This window comes from Macaca fascicularis, chromosome 4 (assembly GCF_037993035.2).
Source record: "Macaca fascicularis isolate 582-1 chromosome 4, T2T-MFA8v1.1".
Lineage (NCBI taxonomy): Eukaryota > Metazoa > Chordata > Mammalia > Primates > Cercopithecidae > Macaca > Macaca fascicularis.
Genome location: NC_088378.1, coordinates 139,404,960 through 139,426,403, shown reverse-complemented (window position 1 = coordinate 139,426,403; position 21,444 = coordinate 139,404,960). Strand labels below are relative to the sequence as shown.

Below are 21,444 nucleotides of genomic sequence, written 5' to 3'. Positions count from 1 at the left end.
TGCAAAGACATGCATAGGCTCAAAATAAAGGGATGGAAGAATATTTACCAAGCAAATGGAAAGAAAAAAAATGCATGGGTTGCAATCCTAGTCTCTGATAAAACAGATTTTAAACCAACAAAGATCAAAAGAGACAAAGAAGGGCATCACATAATGGTAAAGGGATCAATGCAACAAGAAGAGCTAACTATCCTAAATACATGTGCATCCAATACAAGAGCACCCAGATTCATAAAGCAAATTCTTAGAGACCTATAAAGAGACTTAGACTCCACACAATAATAGTGGGAGATTTTAATACCCCACTGTCAATATTAGACAGATCAATGAGACAGAAAATTAACAATGATATTCAAGACTTGAACTCAGCTCTGGACCAAGCAGACCTAGCAGACATCTACAGAACTCTCCACCCCAAATCAGCAAAATATACATTCTCCTCAGCACCACATAGCACTTATTCTAAACTACGTAATTGGAAGTTAAACACTCCTCAGCAAATGCAAAAGAATGAAAATCATAACAAACAGTATCTCAGACCACAGTGCAATCAAATTAGAACTCAGGATTAAGAACTCCCTCAAAACCACACAGCTACATGGAAACTGAACAATCTGCTCCTGAATGACTACTGGGTAAATAATGAAATTAAGGCAGAAATAAGTTCTTTGAAACCAATCGGAACAAAGATCCAATGCACTAGAATCTCTGAGACACCACTAAAGCAGTGTTTAGAGGGAAACTTATAGCACTAAATGCCCACATCAGAAAATGGGAAAGATCTAAAATAGACACCCTATCATCACAATGAAAAGAACTAGAGAAGCAAGAGCAAACACATTCAAAAGCCAGCAGAAGATGAGGAATAACTAAGATCAGAGCAGAACTGAAAGAGATACAGACACAAAAATCTCTTCAAAAGATCAAGGAATACAGGAGCTGGATTTTTGAAAAGATTAATAGATAGACCTCTAGTCAGGCTAATGAAGAAAAGAGAGAAGAATCAAATAGACGCAATAAAAAATGATATAGGGGATATCACCACTGATCCCACAGAAATACAAAATAACTAAGATCAGAGCAGAACTGAAATAGATACAGACACAAAAAACCCTTCAAAAGATCAATGAATCCAGGAGCTGGATTTTTGAAAAGATTAATAGATAGACCTCTAGCCAGGCTAATGAAGAAAAGAGAGAAGAATCAAATAGATGCAATAAAAAATGATATAGGGGATATCACCACTGATCCCACAGAAATACAGACTACCATCAGAGAATACTATAAACACCTCTATGCAAATAAACTAGAAAATATAGAAGAAATGGATAAATTCCTGGACACATACACCCTCTCAAGACTAAATCAGGAAGTTGAGTCCCTGAATAGACCAGTAACAAGTTCTGAAATTGAGGCAGTAATTAATAGCCTACCACCCCCGCATCCCCCCCCCCAAAAAAAAGTCCAGGACCAGATGGATTCACAGCCGAATTCTACCAGAGGTACAAAGAGAAGCTGCTGCCATTCCTTCTGAAACTATTCCAAACAATAAAAAAAGAGGGACTCCTCCGTAACTCATTTTATGAGGCCAGCATCATCCTGATATCAAAACCTGGCAGAGACACAACAAAAAAGAAAATTTCAGGCCAATATCTCTGATGAAGATTGATGCAAAAATCCTCAGTAAAATACATGCAAACTGAATCCAGCAGCACATCAGAAAGCTTATCCACCATGATCAAGTCGACTTCATCCCTGGGATGCAAGGCTGGTTCAACATATGCAACTCAATAAACGTAATCCATCACATGAACAGAACCAATGGCAAAAACCACATTTATTATCTCAATAGATGCAGAAAAGGCCTTTGATACAATTTGATACCCCTTCATGCTAAAAACACTCAATAAACTAGGTATTGTTGAAACATATCTCAAACTAATAAGAGCTATTTATGACAAACCCACAGCCAATTTCATACTGACTGGGCAAAAGCTGGAAGCATTCCCTTTGAAAACTGGCACAAGTCAAGGATGCTCTCTCTCACCACTCCTGTTCAACATAGTATTGGAAATTCTGGCCAGGGCAGTCAGGCAAGAGAAAGCAATAAAGCATATTCAAATAGGAAGAGAGGAAGTCAAATTATCTCTGTTTGCAGATGACATGATTGTATATTTAGAAAACCCCATTGTCTCAGCCCAAAAACTTCTTAAGCTGATAGGCAACTTCAGCAAAGTCTCCGGATACAAAATCAATGTGCAAAAATCACAAGCATTCTATACACCAATAATAGACAAACAGAGAGCCAAATCATGAATGAACTCCCAGTTGCTACAAAGAGAATAAAATACCTAGAAATACAACTTATAAGGGACATGAAGGACCTGTTCAAGGAGAACTACACACCACTGTTCAAGGAAATAAGACAGGACACAAACAAATGGAAAAACATTCCATGCTTATGGATCGGAAGAATCAATATTGTGAAAATGGCCATACGGCCCAAAGTAATTTGTAGATTCAATGTTATTCCCATCAGGCTACCATTGACTTTCTTCACAGAATTAGAAAAAACTACTTCAGATTTCATATAGAACAGAAAAGGGCCCGTATAGCCGAGACAATCCAAAGCAAAAAGAACAAAGGTGGAGGCATCATGCTACCTGACTTCAAACTATACTACAAGGCTACAGTAACTAAAAGAGCATGGTACTGGTACCAAAAACTATATATAGACCAAGAGAACAGAACAGAGGCTTCAGAAATATCACCACACATCTACAACCATCTGATCTTTGACAAACCTGACAAAAACAAGCAATGGGGAAGGGATTTCCTATTTAATAAATGGTTTTGGGAAAACTGGCTAGCCATATGCAGAAAACTGAAACTAGACCCCTTCCTTACACCTTATACAAAAATTACCTCATTAAACAATTAAACAGAAAATCTAAAACCATCAAAACCCTAGAAAAAAACCTAGGCAATACCATTCAGGAAATAGGCATGGGCAAAAAAGACTTTATGACTAAAACACCAAAAGCAATGGCAACAAAAGCCAAAATTGATAAATGGGATCTAATTAAACTAAAGAACTTCTGCTCAGCGAAATAAGCTATCATCAGAGTGAACAGGCAACCTACAGAATGGGAGAAAATTTTTGCAATCTATCCATCTGACAAAGGTCTACTATCCAGAACCTACAAGGAACTTAAACAAATGTATAAGAAAACAAAACAACCTCATCAAAACGTGGGCGAAGGACATGAACAGACAGACACTTTCCAAAAGAAGACATTTATGTGGCCAAGAAACATATGAAAAAAGCTCATAATCACTGGTCATTAGAGAAATGCAAATCAAAACCACAGTGAGATTCCATCTCATGCCAGTTACAATGGCAGTCATTAAAAAGTCAGGAAACAACAGATGTGGAGAGGCTGTGGAGAAACAGGAACACTTTTACACTGTTGGTGGGAGTGTAAATTAGTTCAACCATTGTGGAAGACAGTGTGGTGATTCCTCAAGGATCTAGAACCAGCATTCCCATTACTGGGTATGTCCCCAAAAGGATTATAAATCATTTTACTATAAAGACACATGCACACGTATGTTTATTGCAGCACTATTTACAATAGAAAAGACTTGGAACCAGCCCAAATGCCCATCAATGATAGACTGGATAAAGAAAATGTGGCACATATATACCATGGAATACTATGCAGTCATAAAAAAGAATGAGTTCATGTTCTTTGCAGGGACATGGATGAAGCTGTAAACCATCATTCTTAGCAAACTAACACAGGAACAGAAAACTAAACACTGCATGTTCTTGCTCGTAAGAGTGAGTTGAACAATGACAACACCTGGACACAGGAAGGGAGATATCACACACCGGAGCCTGTCAAGAGGAGAGAGAGCATTAGGACAAATACCTAATGCATGTGGGGCTTAAAACCTACATGACAGATTGATAGGTGCAGCAAACCACCACAGCACATGAATACCTATGTAACAAACCTGCACGTTCTGCATATGTATCCCAGAACTTAAAGTATAATAATAAAAAAAGAAAGAATATCATTAAAATTGATAAAAAATTATTCTCCTGGAAAAATCTGGATTCTATATACACAGAACACATACTAAGAATGTGTAAATGTAAATTGTATAAAGCAAAATTGTATCTCTTTCCACAGTATACTAAAAAGTTCAAGAAATGGCCAGAAAACTATTAGTAATAATATGAGAGTCTGAAAATATAAAAAATGAATTACTTTTCTCTATACTTGTTAAAATTAATTTTAAAAATGTAAAAATCCCACTTACAATGACAACAAAACATTACAGGTACGTAGGAGTAAATATAACAAGAACTAATATGAAGAAATCTAAACTTTTGAGAAAGCACCAACTGTAAAGTCTTGTGAAAACACCAATATGAAGACCTAAACCAATGAAGACTCATACAACATTTCTGCATGGAGTGACTTCAGTAATAACAATAATGTCAAATAGCTCCAAATAGATAACTCATTTTCAGTCAGAATGCTATTTTTTTTTTGAGGGGAGTGAGGTAAAATTAAAGTTCATATGGCAGAACATATTCCAAAAGAGCCAAGAAAACAATGAAAAAAGAGTAGAATAAGACATGTTTAATAGATACTCAAACTTTTCATATACCCTGTATGATCAAAACAGTATGATATGACATTTTTATCCTAATTGCCTCACTTTACAAAACTGTAATATTACCAATATACTGTGTGTCTGCTTGTGTATTTTATTGTCTATATATGTGTTTATGTACTTTATACATAAGCTGATAAGCAACTTCGGCAAAGTCTCAGGTTACTGAACATCTGTGATTTATACCTGAAAAGAATAAATCACAATAAATCACTGGATTTCTTGATCCACCTGGAACTCGTTTTGGACCCTTGGAGGGCAATGTTACCCCTGTTGAGAATGCACAATTTAGTGGAAAAAGAATAGTTGATTCTACAAATATTGCTGATATAATTTGGTATCTGTCAGGAAGGAAAAAAAGTGAAACCTCTGTTCATAACAAAATGGATTAAATATTTAATTATAAAAAAGAAATAGAAAATAAAAATGGTAAAATAGAAAAAATTAAATGAATATAAATATGTGTACCACAGTAGTCAAGAAGACTATTTATTTATTCAACTTTCTTTAAGATTCAGCAAATACATGTGCAGGTTTGTTACCCGTGTATATTGTGTAATGCTGAGGTTTGGAATATGAATGATCCTGTCACCCAGGTAGTGAGCACAGTAGCCAATACGTAGATTTTCAGCCCTTGTCCTCCTCCCTTCTTCCCCTCTCTTCTTGTCTCCAGTATCTATTGTTTCCATCTTTATGTTCATGTGTACCCAATGTTTAGCTCCCACTTGTGAGAACATGCCATATTTGGTTTTGTTTCTGTGTTAATTAGCATAGGATAATGGCCTCCAGCTGCATCCGTGTGACTGTAAAGGACATTTCATTCTATTTAATGGCTGAGTAGTATTCCATGGTATATATGTACCACATTTCTTTATCTAGTCCACTACTGATGGGCACCTAAGTTGATTCCATGTCTTTGCTATAGTGAATAGCACTGCGATGGACATATGAATGCATGTGTCTTTTTGGTAGAATAATTTTTGAGTATACACGCATATGGTAATGGGATTCCTGGGCCAAATGGTAGTTCTACCTTTAGTTCTTTGAGAAATATCCAAACTGCTTTCCACAGTGGCTGGACTAACTTACATTCTCACTAATTGTGTATATGCATTCCAAAGAGACCCTTTAGAAAGCCCAGAAGTTACCGAGGATAAGGCAGACACATTTGACTAGATGAAATACATTTTTGTATAGTAAAATGTACCTTCATTTAATTTACTTCATTTCAGTTAACAAATCTTTGATGAGCATCTACTATGTGTGACGCACTTTTCTAAGCACTGGAGATTCTGCAGTGAACAGAGTTCCTTAGAGTTTACATTCGTGTGGGGGAGAAAGTCAGTAAACAAAAATAAATATATGATGTCAGGTGATAAATGCTAGGAATAAAGATACACCAGGGCAAAGAGATAGAGAATGGGTGGTACTGTTTTAGTTAGGGTAGTCAAATTTAAGCATATTTCTTAAAATAATCAAGTAGTGCATATGTTTGAGGGGGAGTGTTCAGGCTGATTCTGAAGCAAGAACATGCTTGGCAGGCATGAGGAGAAATGAGGAGGCCAGTGTGGCTGCAGCAATGGAAGGGAGATGGAGAGTGGGTGATGAGGCTAGAGGAGAAATCAGAAGCTAGATACTGTAAGGCCTTGAAGGCCATGATAAGAACTTTCATGAAGCTGGACGTGGTGACTCAGCCTAATCCCAGCACTTTGGGAGGCTGAGGCGGGAGGGTTGCTTGAGCCCAGGAGTTTGAGACCAGCCTGGGCAACATAAGACCTCATCTCTACCAAACCTAAAAAATAAAAATTAGTTGGGCATGGTGGCATGCATTTGTAGTCCCAACTACTCAGGAGGCCAAATGGAAGGATTGCTTGAACCCGGGAGGTTGAGGTTGCAGTGAGCTGTGATCTTGCCAGTGCACTCGAGCCTGGGCAACAGCTCGAGACCCTGTCTCAAACAAACAAACAAAAAACAATTTTCAACTTTTACACTGATGGGGGTTGGTCTTTGGAGAGTTTTGAGTAGAGAAGTCACCTCATCTGATTTACATTTTGAAAGCGCGTTTCTGTTGGGAGTGGGGAGTGAGATTGAGAAGCTCAGTTTGGAAGCAGGCACAGCGATGCAGGTGAGATATGACAATGGTTTGGACTTCTTGATGAAGGAAATGAGTAGTAGTCAGATTCAAGATATAATTTTAGGGTACAGGTTGATGAATTGGATGTAGAGAAAGAATGAGTAGATTGGGAAAACATATTTTCAGCACAAATGGCAGATAACAACTTAATATGCAAAATGCATAAAACTGAGTAAGACAAAGGGCAAACCACCAGTCTGAAAAGCAATTAAATCACAGGAGAGAAAATTCAAAATACCGTTAAACTTATGAAAAAATGTTCAGTCTCACTAGTAGTCAGGAAAATATAATTAAAGGAACAGTTAGATATCACTTTTCTCAATAGACAAAGATTAAAAATAGCTACCGCTTGCAGCACCAGTGCAAGTATGGGGAAGATAGGATTCTCATATATTCCTGTAGGAATGTGAATTATTACAAATTTTGGGAAAAGTAATTAGGTAATATCCATTAACATTAAAATACACATTTCTTTTGATCTGGCAGTTCTACTTCTGGAAATCTATCCTAGAGAGATAAATTCTGATCATATATAGAGATGTTTATTGCAGTATCATCTGGCAATGGCAGAATCATTTAGCCAAAGGCAAAAGGCTGGAAACAAGCTAAATGTCTATCTTTAAGGAAATGGTTGAATAAGCAGCAATTCATACACACTACTGGATGCTATGCTATTAAAATGTTAGATTGATGTGTTGTTGTCCATGATGTATTGTTAGTTGAAGAAAACAAGTTGCAGAATTATGTATATAGTTTGACCCCATTTTTAGAAAAAAATTCCTACATATACTCATATTTGCATACATTTTTATATAAACATGGATTAAGATGTGGAGAGATTTATAGAAAGTGAATACTGTGAGTTTTTAATTTTTGAAGAGAGAAACTTAATAAAGATTTAAACAGAAAATTTATTGAGACCTAGCTTACAATGTGTATAATCTGTGGTACGGCATCTCAAGTTTGACTTCCCCGTCTTGGCAAGTGCTCAAGCTTCTGGATGATGATAGATAAGAGTGTCTTTATTCCTGAAACACTAGGATTACAGGCTTGGATTTCTTCAAAACCACAATTGGAACTTCTCAAGTAGAGTGTAGGAACACTAGTTGTTTTTTTTTCTATTCCTGATTGTTTTTAAGGGGGAAAGTAAAGGAATCTCATCAAATATAAAACTGAATATTTTGATCAATTTTTCAGCTTATTCTTTTGTTCCTTTGGATCCTGTTTTTCCTTTTATATCTTGTCCCCTTTCCCAGCTCCCTGTATTCACTTCCTTGATATGTCAGTTATAACCTAGGGTGAGAGATATTTAGGGGAAAATGGGAAATTGCATTTTTTTATTTTTATTTTTTGAGATGGAGTCTCACTCTGTTGCCCAGGCTGGAGTGCAGTGGCACGATCTCAGCTCACTGTAACCTCTGCCTCCCGGGTTCAAGCAATTCTCCTGCCTCAGCCTCCTGAGCAGCAGGGACTACAGGTGTGCGCCACCACGCCTGGCTAATTTTTGTATTTTTAGTAGAGACAGGGTTTCTCCATGTTGGCCAGGCTGGTCTTGAACTCCTGACCTCATGATCCACCTGCTTTGGCCTCTCAAAGTGCTGGGATTACAGGCATGAGCCACCACGCCTGGTCAGGAAATTGCATTTTTAATGCAATACTAACTCAGGGAGTCTTTAATTGGGATAGGAGCTGCATTAACTGATTTTACAAAAATTGTTTGTTTCCTAATATTTTGTGTTTCTCATTCAGTTTCATTATCTCTAAACTCACCTTTCTGCTTTTCTTTCCTATGTTCTGCTCCTAAATGAAAAACGACTAATTGAATTGACTTCCATTCCATTCTTGTGAACAGGACATTTGACATTTGTATTAGTTTATTTGCAAAACAAAATTTATTATTGATTTCTTAAGGTAAGTTTCACATTCCTACTTTTATATTGCCACTATCTTAGAAGTACATATTTATGTATTTTCTTAAAATTTTCATCATTTTGTTAAACGGTGTCATTTTGATAGCTTGTCCTTTTTCCTTTCTTTTTTTGGGGTCCTTTAAGATTTCCACATCTGTATCTTTACAGGAGGGTTAACAATTGCTTTAAATTTGTCAGTTTTTCAGTGGCCTTTAGAAAATGGTCCACAAATTTTTTTTTTTTTGAGACGGAGTCTCGTTCTGTCACCCAGGCTGGAGTGCAGTGGCCGGATCTCGGCTCACTGCAAGCTCCGCCTCCCGAGTTTACACCATTCTCCTGCCTCAGCCTCCCGAGTAGTTGGGACTACAGGCGCCCGCCACTTTGCCCGGCTAGTTTTTTTTTGTATTTTTTAGTAGAGACGGGGTTTCACTGTGTTAGCCAGGATGGTCTCGATCTCCTGACCTCGTGATCCACCCGTCTCGGCCTCCCAAAGTGCTGGGATTACAGGCTTGAGCCACCGCGCCCGGCCACAAAATTTTTATAGTTGGAGTATTCTATTGTATGATTTACTTGCCTTCAAAGACCTAGTGGGAGCACAAATGTTTTGACCCTAAGTTAGAAGTTATGGAGAAGATACAGGAAGGTTTCTTTTTTTTTTTTTTTTTTTTTTTTTTTGAGACGGAGTCTTGCTCTGTCGCCCAGGCTAGAGTGCAGTGGCCGGATCTCAGCTCACTGCAAGCTCTGCCTCCCGGATTTACGCCATTCTCCTGCCTCAGCCTCCCGAGTAGCTGGGACTACAGGCGCCCGCCACCTCGCCCGGCTAATTTTTTGTATTTTTTAGTAGAGACGGGGTTTCACCGGGTTAGCCAGGATGGTCTCGATCTCCTGACCTCGTGATCCACCCGTCTCGGCCTCCCAAAGTGCTGGGATTACAGGCTTGAGCCACCGCGCCCAGCCAGGAAGGTTTCTATAGATCTATCTCTTCTGAATTCTTGCTTCAGTGGGACATACACACAGATATGGAGTCAGCTGAGCTGGGTTGCTGAAGCCTATCTATTGTTTTTTAGTAATTGCCTTGACAGGGTCCCTGCTTCTTACCAGAAATCTGAGAGAAGTCGCATTAGTCATACCCTTCTAAAACCTAGTAGTGGCGGGGCACAGTGGCTCACGCCTGTAATCCCAGCACTTTGGGAGGCTGAGGCGGTGGATCACCTGAGGTCAGGAGTTTGAGACCAGCCTGGCCAACATGGTGAAACCCCGTCTCTACTAAAAATACACAAATTAGCTGGACTTGGTGATGCACCCCTGTAATCCCAGGTACTCAGGAGGCTGAGGCACGAGAATCGCTTGAACGCAGGAGGAGGAAGTTGCAGTGAGCCAAGATCATGGCACTGCACTCCAGCCTGGGTAAAGAGTGAGGAAAAACAAACAAACAAACAAACAAACAAACAAAACAACCTACTAGTTAGCTGTCAGATGGACCACAGAGGCTGAAAAAAATGACATGAGTATGATGAAAATCTAATATTTTTAACTATGAAAATCTTTCTGGTCAAAAATTTTCACTGATAACAGCATAATGTGTGTAAAAGATATGCCAGCTAAGGCTGGTAAAATCTCTAAATGTGTATTTTCCGCAGATGACAAAAGCAATTTACAATATTAAAATCCATGTTCAATATCTGTCTTCCATCCTCTTCTCTCTCACTCCCTCTCTCTGGCAACTTGGTTTTGCTAAACCTATGCAGCTCATCAAAGACCTGAGGATTCTGTGACTTTTAAAATTAACATAGGCTTCCATACCTGGGGCAGGGCTGTGAGAACACAGTAGACAGCCATACAGTGGATTAGATTGTGCTAGAAATTGTGGAGATACTCTTTTAAGGTTGTGGTTGGGTAGCCTGAAATATTTATGAAACATTTTACACTTTGGGCAGAGACTAATGTCTGATTTCTCTCCTTTTTTCATCAAACATCTCTGAAGAATAGCATATCAGTATGGAAAGATTCCTTGGAAGACATTTAGTTAGTCCAAAGAATTCGATAACTAGAATTATAGACTCTCAGGAAGTCTATTTGGAAGGGACCATAAAGATAATTTATTCCAATTACTCAGCTGTTTCCTGAGTCTCCTCTGTGGCATTCTCACTGAATGAGCCTTAAACTCTTGCTTAAACTCTTTGGGCCTCTGCTTCTCCTTATTACAAAGATAAAATTTGTTACTTTGTACCTTCCATTCACTGATCTCATTTCTTTGGCGCTATACAAAATATTCTAATCCCTTATGAACTTTCACCTATTTGAACGTAATTCTCTTTGTTTCCTCATATTTGACTTCCCAGGGGAATTCTGCAACTTCCTGCTCACTTGAGTCTTTCTCTCCTGAAGGCATTTAGTTTATCCACATCCCATGATTGAGCTGAATGTAATATTCAGGGTGTGGGCTAACCAGCACAGAATTGAACAGTAAAAAGTAAAATTTCTAAAAATGAGTATTTTAAAATAGACTAAAATAAATTAACTCTTTTGGTTGTTTGAAAGGCACATCTCACAGCTACTTACTTGTATCTCTATATTCTTCCTGCTTACCTTCCTTCTCCTAGCTACCTTCTTTGGAAAGTACTCTTGAGAAGTTCATTAGTCATCTCCAAATACCAACTACAGTGTTCTTTCAGTCCTTATTTTCCTTGAAGTTTCAGCTATCCTTTAATCATTCATTTTTTCTCAAAACTCTAATCTTCCTTAATTATGGGAACATTCCACTATACAGGTTTTCCTTATGTCTTCCTATCCCTTAGTTAAATTTCTTCAATATGTTACATATAACAAACTCAGTCCTTGGACTTCTGCTTTTGTTAGTCCTGTACTTTCTGCTTTGAAGAACTCACTCTTATTGCTTGTATTCATCTAATTCCAGATATCTCTTGAATGACAAATGTTATTGCTTTTCCCCTTAAAACAACAATTTGTTATTCCCTCCCTGTCCCCCAAACTATTTCCTAGTTTGTTACCTAGTTTCAAAAGTTTTGAAACTATCTTTTTTTTTTTTTTTTTTTTTTTTTTTACTTTTCCTTACTCCTATGCAGGCATCATGAAGTAGTGATTCTTTGAATTTTCTTCTATTTATTCTCTTTCCATTACTTACTCCAAGTACTTCTTAATTAGATTTACTACCTATGATGTTTCTTTTTTTAATCTTATTTTTCACAATCACAAGAGTAACTATTTTTAAAATGATACAACCTTATTCATTTCACTCTGTGTCTCAAACTTTGTGGAAAGCTTCCAGCTGCCTGAAGAGGAAAATATAAATTCCTGGCTTGTTTTTCAAATCCATTTATATTCTCCTTTTCAAACTGCCGTAACAGCAAAATTGCCTACTGCACCTGGAGCATGGCATGACAGCCTTTAACCCTTTGCCTTTCTTTTACTTGTAATTCACTCAGCATATCAACATCTTATCCATCTGCTGTGACATATCATATACCACTACTCCCTTCCCCAGGAAGTTATCACCTCTACTTTCTCATCCCACGATGGATTATGCTGTCCATCTAAACTATTTTTTGTAACTTAGATTTTACTTAAAAAATTGCCATGTATACATATATCACTATATATATTGTAAGCTACTTGATTGCAGGAGCTCTGACTTGTGTTTTTCTGTACACCCCTTATTGCTAGACCAGCGCCTTGCAAACATTAGGCCTGCCATGAGGAGTTACTGTTTGATTGGTTGGAGAGGCTATCATAGACATACTTGTCAAAGGATATTACTATATATTTCTTTAATTAAAATGTTTTACTTCAGAAAGTATCCAGTCTTTCTTGACGGAATCATATACATATTAACTTATAAAACAAATATTTGGAAACTGAGGTTTGTGACTGAGAGATTAAAAAGGGTGACACTTCTGAAGAGCAGAATCTGGGATATGAAGATGAAAGGGATTTTATAATTATAATCTGTTTAGGCAATGGCTGGGATATGTTTTGTATCTGGAGGATGGGAATCATAATAATCACTTGTCTTAGGGGCCTTTAAAAAACATATCCTTACTCTTCCGCTTTTTTGTTGTACTTCTTTCCTTTACTTGCCTTCGCCCTTTTTGAGGCTTTTGGTTTTTCACCACTGATTTCTGATTCTCGCTTTCCTTTAACTTTGTCCTTTCCTTTGTCACCTTTTGTGTTTTTATCACCTTTTTCTTCTTTACCTGGATCTTTCTCTGCATCTCTCTCCTTTTCTTTATCATTATTTCCTTTATCCTCAGAACTCTCCTTCTTTTCTTGGGCTTCCTGTCCTTTTAGTATGCCTGACTCACGCTTCTTTAGTTGGGATTCTGGTGTTTCTGGTACGCTCGCTTCAGTGTTCTTTACTTGGGATTCTGGTCCTTTCAGTACACCTGCCTCACTCTTCTTTTCTTGGACCTCCTGTTCCTTTGGCACATCTGCCTCACTGTTCTCTCTTTGGCCTTCTTGTCCTTTTGGTACCTTCAACTCACTCTTCTCTACCTGGGCTTCCTGTCCTTTCAGTACAACTGACTCACTCTTCTTTACCTGGGCTTCTTGTCCCTTTGGGACACCCAACTCACTCTTCTTTACTTGGGATTCCTGTCCTCTTGGCACACGCATCTCATTCTTCTCTCCCTGCGCTCCCTGTCCTTTCAGTACAACCAACCCACTCTTCTCTACCTGGGCTTCCTGTCCTTTCAGTACAACCAACCCACTCTTCTCTACATGGGCTTCTTGTCCTTTTGGTACACTCGACTCACTCTTTACTTGAGATTCCTGTCTTCTTGGCACGCCCATCTCACTCTTCTCTACCTGGGCTTCTTGTCCTTTCAGTACAACCAACTCACTCTTCTCTACTTGGGCTTCCTGTCCTTTCAGTACAACCAACCCACCCTTAGTTACCTGGGCTTCTTGTCCTTTTGGTACACCTGACTCACTCTTCTTTACTTGGGACTCCTGTCCTCTTGGAACACCTGACAGACTCTTCTTTATTTGGGCTCCCTGTCCTTTTGGTACACTCATCTCACTGATTTTTAGTTGGGTTTCCTGTCTTTTTGGTATTCTAGCGTCACTGTCTATCTTGATCTCCATTCCTATCTTGTCTTTCTCTAAATCAGTGCCTTTTCCTTCTCTTTCTGGCTCCTTTATGTGTGTTGATTTCAAGGATTCAACAGAATTTGTAAATATGATGTCATTCTTTAGTGCTTCCTTGTTTTCTTCTCGGCTATTCTGAGACCTTGCAGTGCCTCCACTTTTTAGAATCTGGATTTTGGAACAAGATTTTTTTGCAGGTTCTTCATCCATGTAACCTGTTAATATAACTGAGCATACAACAAAAGGGCATGATTTAGATAGCAAGTATTTTCTCTTTATTTCTATTTTTTTCCCCCTTGATACTGGTTCCTTTTTTTGTCTTAAAACTGACAAACTGAAATTTTTCTGAATCTCAAGTTATCTAAAATGATGGCTCTCTATACATAAAATAATAAAAGTATCTATACAATTCTGGATTCTTTTCTTTTTTTTTTTTTTTTTTGAGACGGAGTCTTGCTCCGTTGTCCAGGCAGGAGTGCAGTGGTGCATCTGCGCTCACTGCAAGCTCCGCCTCCCGGGTTCACACCATTCTCCTGCCTCAGCCTCCTGAGTAGCTGGGACTACAGGCGCCCGCCACCAAGCCTGGCTAATTTTTTTTTTTCTATTTTTAGTAGAGACGGGGTTTCACCATGTTTGCCAGGATGGTCTCGATCTCCTGACCTCGTGATCTGCCCACCTCGACCTCCCAAAGTGCTGGGATTACAGGCGTGAGCCACTGTGCCCAGCCAAATTCTGGACTATTTTCAATAATTTGGAAGACTAATGAGAGAAAAGGAAATGTATTGTAAATGAACTGACATTTGTTCAGTGGATTATGGCTAATGAATGCTTAGTGGCTAACAGAGGATGTATTCTGAAAAGAAATAGAATTTATTTTAAGGAAAAATTGTGGGAGGAAGCAATAATTATATTTCTCAAGATAGAAAAAGGAAACTCAAATATGCTTTCCATATTGAATAAAAGCATATCTTATTATGCAGTACTAGCTGATAATTACTAAGTGCTTATCACACACCAAGTACTCACTGTTCTAAGCACTTTATGTATTAAATCATTTGATACTCACAACAACCAGGTAGGGTATTATTAACCTCATTTTACAGATGAAGAAACTGAGGCACAGAATGCTTAAAGGAATGTGAATAAGGTTATGTAATCAGTAGGTAGTGGAGCTGGGATTTGAACCTGAGTGGTCAGACTCCAGAGTTTGATTTTGATCATTACCATAGACTGCTTCTTGCAATATCTGCAAACTCTGCAAAAATTTCAGGTCCTTTGATCGTGTTCGGGTAAATTAGCTGTTATGTCTCAATTCCTGTGTGATTTAACAAACTTGAATTTATTAGCTTCTGCTAGGTATTTTTTATTTGCTTTTTTTTTTTTTTTTTAAGTAATATGGTTCCTTAAATTAGGTAAAAGAAATATCTGAGCCACCAAGGAGTTGTGTGAGTTCTTGCCATGGAGCAGAGGCATGTCTTGCTTTGAGGAAATCTAATATTTAATATTTAGTATGGTAGAAATAATACTTATTATAAAAGCTGAATCAGAAGACTTAGGCTGGGAGCGGTGGCTCACACCTGTAATCCCAGTACCTCGGAAGGCCGAAGTAGGTGGATCACTTGAGGTCAGGAGTTGGAGACCAGCCAGGCCAACATGGTGAAACCCTATCTCTACTAAAAATACAAAAATTAGCCAGGCATGGTGGCGCACACCTGTAACCCCAGCTACTCGGGAGGCTGAGGCAGGAGAATCACTTGAACCCGGAAGGCGCAGATTGCAGTGAGCTGGGATCGCACCACTGCACTCCAGTCTGGGTGACAGAGCGAGACTCCATCTCAAAAAAAAAAAAAAAAAAAAAAGAAAAGAAGAAGACCTAGGTTTACTATTTCTGCTATCTGGGTTTAATGGGTTTATTAAGGTAAATCGGTTAATCCTCAAAGACTCACTGTTTTTATATTTAGTTTGATCTGCTCACTTTGTAGAGTTTTAAAATATTATAGACAAATGTTAAAGGAACATAGCCTTTGGAGACAGACTGGTTCAAATCCTGCCTCCCACACCTGCCTAGCTGGGTGACCTTTGGCAAACTTTACTTTCTGTCTGTAAAATGGGGGCAATAGTAGTAGCTACCTCAAAGAGGTGTTATGAGATTAAATAATGTTATCTAAATAAAAGCACTCAGTGCAGTGCATGGGACATAATAAGCAGTCAATAAATATTGGCCGTTACTACTTCCCAATGAGATAGTACAGGAAAAAACTCTCTAATTCAATCAAGACAAGGCATTCTTACTTTCCAACAAATAATTTACATGAGTGGTTGATTGTATTACAGGAACATTTCTTTTTTTTCTTTCTTTTTTTGTTTTGAGACGGAGTTTCGCTCTTATTGCCCACACTGGAGTGCAATGGCGCGATCTTGGCTCACTGCAACCTCCGCCTCCCGAATTCAAGCGATTCTCCTGCCTCAGCCTCCCCAGTAGCTGGGATTACAGGCATGCGCCACCACACTCGGCTAATTTTGTATTTTTAGTAGAGATGGGGTTTCTCCATGTTGGTCAGGCTGGTCTTGAACTCCTGACCTCAGGTGATCCACCTGCCTTGGCCTCCCAAAGTGCTGGGATTACAGGCGTGAGCCACCACCCCTGGCCAATTACAGGAAAATTTTCTTGCTTAAAAATGAATTATGGGACTTTTTCGTTTTTTACATTTAGGGTTTGACATTTGAAAAATTGGCATACACATAACTTCAGAATTTTATCAATTATAAAAATGAGGCACACCTGTATTAGGTAAGAAACTATAAATCAAAAGGGTTGTTGTAGTTCAGTGTTTTATTATTTTCAGCTGTTGACATCTAAATAAAAATAACATTAGGAAAATTGCTGTAATGTTTTCTGAACCTTTTTGTATATTTCCCCCCTTACAGTCCTTCATTAAAATATGGTACTGACATTTTATTCTAGACAATCAATTTTCAATTTCCTAATGAAAATCAGTGGTAATATATTTCAAGCATTGCTAAATTGAGAAAAATAGTTCAGAATATTTTGATCTTCGACAGTGCTACCAGTGGACACTGTTTTGTTTTGTTTAGGGGTATGGTGGTGTGGAATGGTAAGATCATGCTTTTCCATGGAAGCTTCTAACCTTAAGAATTTCATGGAATGTAATCCTCACATAAGCTGATTTTTCTTAAGTTATGAATATTTTTAGTTTTACTATCTCTTGGGGGTGATTATTTGCTATTGTGTGTAATACTTCACGACTCATTTTAACCTAAATTTACCTTCTAAATTATATAGGTTTTGTAAACCAAAATTAAGTATTATAGGATTTCCTGAAGCACCCAGTGTTTATTCTAGCTGCACCTTTCCTAATTTCACAGAATTAAAAAAAAATTGTTCTTTCTCCCACTACACTGAAAAATATCTCTAGTTACTTCTAATAGAATCTTCATACCCTTATTTTAATATATTTGCTGTCATCTTTTAAATCTTGTATTTAATTAACATAGATTAGATTTACAGGATTTATTTTTGAGGAATCCAGCTATCCCATAAAGTGAGGTTCACTTTTATTTCAAGTTTGCATTGCAAAAGTAAGCCACAAATCATTATTCCACCACATTCTAAGTTCTTTTCTTCCTTCTCCCAGATTTCAAGATAGTTTATACATGTTTTCCTTCTCTTGGACCTCATAATCATCCTACACTTACAGTGTAAATCTTCATAATGTAAAGACTTGGAAGCCCTGGCTGCAAGTACATTTATTGCAGGCAGTAGCCCATACTACAAAATTTTAATACAATCCAAAGATTTAATCAAGACTTTGGGGATCATCATAATACATTCAAACTGATTAAAAAGTAATTATTACAATTTTTAAATTGGATTAATTTTTGTTAAAGCTAAAAAATATCATGAAATAGCTATCACATTAACAATTCTATCTAAATGATACTTAATGTAGAAAATAGAATGTGGGCTTTATTAGGAAACTAATCTTAGGTTCTTAATCCAGTGGTTAGCAGGGAGAGCACAATTGGATCTAGACCGTAAAAGATCTCTTCAGTATCAGAGGGATGAATCATTATAGTTCTCAGGCTATGAATTACATTTTAAAATATCATATACGTATTAGTTGAATGAGGAAGTGAGAAATAAGAGACTCAGTTTGCTGGGATGATGATGTTTGTTGGTTTAATCTGTCTTAAACCTTTCTTTGAACACTGAATTAAACCTTAACCTCTTTTTTCTAAAAATATCAATTGGGGCCAGATGCAGTGGCTCACACCTGTAATCCCAGCACTTTGGGAGGCTGAAATGGGAGGATCACTTGAGGCTGGGAGTTCGAGGCCAGCCTGGGCAACATAGTGAGACCCCCATCTCTATTTTTTAAAAGAAATAGAAAAAAAAATCAATTGGGAAGAATGTGTTTGAAAGATTATATCAATAAGAATGTATCTTTTACAAAAAATTTTTTAAAAAGATTAAATGGATTTTTCTCTGGCAACTTAAAAAATTAGTATTCATTAAAAATTTATTACCTCTGGGAAGAAACTTGGCCTGTGATCCCTTCTCAGAGCCCTTGTATTAGTCAGGGTTCTTCTGAGTCAAGTTGACATATAACATCAATCGTCAGAGCTCACGTTTTCCTTTTTTTTTTTTCTTTTTTTTGGTAAGAGAAACTCACAAGATCACAGTCCTATCACTTTTTCTATGTGAGGAGAGCATTTGAGGGATGTTGACACATTATGATTATTCTGAATGCCTACTGTTTCTTGTACCATGAGTCAAAAGAAATTAATTTCCCCGGCTGGGCACGGTGGCTTGCGCCTGTAATCCCAGCACTTTGGGAGGCCGAGGCGGGTGGATCACCTGAGGTCAGGAGTTCGAGACCAGCCTGCCCAACACAGTGAAGCCCTGTCTCTATTAAAAATACAAAATTAGCCAGGCATAGTGACACACGCCTGTAACCCCAGCTACTTGGGAGACTGAGGCAGTGGAATCACTTGAACCCATGAGGCAGAGGTTGCAGTGAGCCAAGATCGCACCATTGCACTCCAGCCTGGGTGACAAGAATGAAATTTGTAAAAAAAAAAAAAAAGAAATTAATTGCCCCTTTCAACTTCATCTCTCTGCCTTCCTCTCCCTCCAAACCCACTCTCTTTCTAGTGTGAACTGAGAAAGAAGAATGAGGCTTAAACATGATTAAATATAAGGACGTATTTTGTGTTCGTGTCAATGTTTGGAATGTTTGAAATCTTGAAACGTGTCTCACTAGGTTTAAGTCTTATTTGCTTCTTTTGATCATGTATTTACAGAATTTAAAGTTATTATTCTGCTTTGTTTTGTATGGTTTCCTTGCTTGAAGAGCTGAGCCATATATTAAATAATCCCAATAGAGAGAAATCTGAATCCAGAAAACAGTTAAAAAAGTCAAACACATTGATTTAAATGTGGTCTTCTATTTTTAAAAGGATCCTTTTGTGTACATTTAATTATCCAGCTTTTCTGTAGATGTATATTTGTATTTACAAACATTCCATCAAGTTTCATGACTAATCACAAAAAATGCATTTATGATTCAGTGTAGGAGGCAATGTGTTAGTATGGGAAGGGTGTGTATTTTGGAGATAGGACATCTTGGGTTTAAATCCTGACACCAATGTTTACCAAGTCTTTAACCTTGGGTAAATATCTGAGTTAGTTTCCTAATCTGTAAAATGGGGAATAATAATAGCTACCAGGCAGGGATATGGTAAGAATAAGAGATGCTACTTTTGTAAGTGCCTAGCACAGTGTACAATACATAGTCAATACTCAATACCTACTGTCTTTCAAAGGTAAAGTTATTTAGAAGGCAATAGAAAGTAGATGGGATTTTGTTTTTAACTAGTTTTTTTTCCCCTATTAATATGATTCAGAGGGACTTCACCTATAACTAAAAAAGAGTTCTAAATTCCCAGCAAAGAACTAATGGAATTCAGAAACCAATCTTCCTTTCATTATGTTTTGCTGAGAATCAGGGAGGAGATTCTTTTTCAGAGCCTAGAAGATGGCCAGAGATTGTGGCACCCTTTCATATGAACTTCATCTCTTCTACAGCAATCTCTTAAAAAGTAGTTCTTTAAAAACTTGGGGCCTGGCACAGTTGCTCACACCTGCAATCCCAGCACTTTGGGAGGCCGAGGCAGGAGGATCACTTGAGCCCAGGAGTTCAAGATCAACCTGGGCAACATAGAGAGATCCTGTCTCAAAAAGAAAGGGGGGGAGAAAAACCTTGGAAGTTTCTGGAAGATAGGAACATTCAAATTAGCCTTAGAAGCACAGGTCTCTATTTTGGGAGTAGAAACAGACAGGTCACAAAAGAATTATAATAAGCAATGTAAAATATCAGAGTTGAGAAGAGATATGGAACTTACCCACAGGAGTCAGTGCTAAAAACAAAACACAAAAGAAAGATCAGTGGGGATTTTCTAACTCAAGAAGAACCCACCTTCCAATAGTATCCTTCCTAGGTGAATTTAGAAACAGGACTTGGAGGGAACATAAAACTCTCTGTTTCATCCTCAGGAGTGTTGCTGGCCAATGCTCCACAACCCGCTCCACACAGAGGATTGTCTTTAGGATGCCATTTAGTTAATATAGGGATTTGAAATTTTGGGTAGGTAATATCAATTCTACTGAAATTCAAACTATTGCATTTCCTTCCTTTCTTTGTTCTTTCATAAGTCTTTCACATGTCTTCTGCAAAACAGTTTTTTGCTCACTGTTCTGGTCAGTTTGAAAAATGTGTATTGTTGGTCAATTACCAAAATCACCTCTCATCCTGACACATACTCTTTTTGTCAACCTTAGAGGATTTTCTTTTTTATTAAAAATTATTAGTTGCCAGATTATAGCACAGAGGAACTAGGCTCTGTTGTGATAGATTAGCTGGGAATATATGCTACCAAAAATCTTTGGTAGTAAATAAGTAGAATCAAACACAAGGCCATTATACTTTGTTACAAAAGGAAAATAGATAAGAAGAATTAAAACTGAAATATGAGGAAATCACTTATTGAAGAAATTTTGACTGCTCTAAGGTAGAACATTTGGGAAAAAGAATGTAAAGGTCCTAGGCATAGAAATAGGTAAGGCAAGGAAATGATCCAAACTTACTGATTTTTCCAGAACTGTCCACTGAAAGAGACAAAGGCAAACACATCAGTAGGTACTGGGCTTTCCTGTCTTCCCAGTCCCTAAGCTTCTGCATTGAGTGGGATCATCTGCGTCATTAACAACTAAATTTCATTTATTTAAATGTGAAGAAACTTCATTTCCCCTCCCCCTTCTCTTTGCCCAGTGTAGTTTACAAAGACCTTGTGATAAGCTACTTTAAATCACCTTTACTTATCATTGACCATTAGCAATTTTGTCTAGAATGTCAAGATTACAATTTATAAAATATAGGACATATAATGGTCTTGCTTAGAAGATGTGTGCTAACATTATTTTTTGACATTGTTTGATACGAGTTTTTTTAAAAATATATTTCTTTGAGACAGGGTCTCAGTCTTCCAGGCTACAGTGCAGTGGCACGAACATGGCTCACTGCA

General features: G+C 37.7%; 1 protein-coding gene and 1 long non-coding RNA gene across 2 annotated transcripts in view; one reads left to right on the top strand and one right to left on the bottom strand.

Moving 5' to 3' along the window:
• LOC135970654 (uncharacterized) overlaps window positions 1-21,444 on the top strand; it is a 159,217-nt gene that overhangs the window by 13,248 nt on the left and 124,525 nt on the right. The gene's annotated exons all lie outside the window — the stretch shown is intronic.
• Window positions 12,512-21,444, bottom strand: part of TSBP1 (testis expressed basic protein 1) — a 63,443-nt gene continuing 54,510 nt past the window's right edge. Inside the window, exons 13-15 of the mRNA XM_045390638.2 lie at window positions 21,008-21,028; window positions 20,266-20,280; window positions 12,512-14,066 (exon numbers count right to left, since the gene is read on the bottom strand). Coding sequence (XP_045246573.2) covers window positions 12,790-14,066; window positions 20,266-20,280; window positions 21,008-21,028 — 1,313 coding nt within the window. The 3' untranslated portion in view covers window positions 12,512-12,789. The remainder of the gene's footprint in view (window positions 14,067-20,265; window positions 20,281-21,007; window positions 21,029-21,444) is intronic.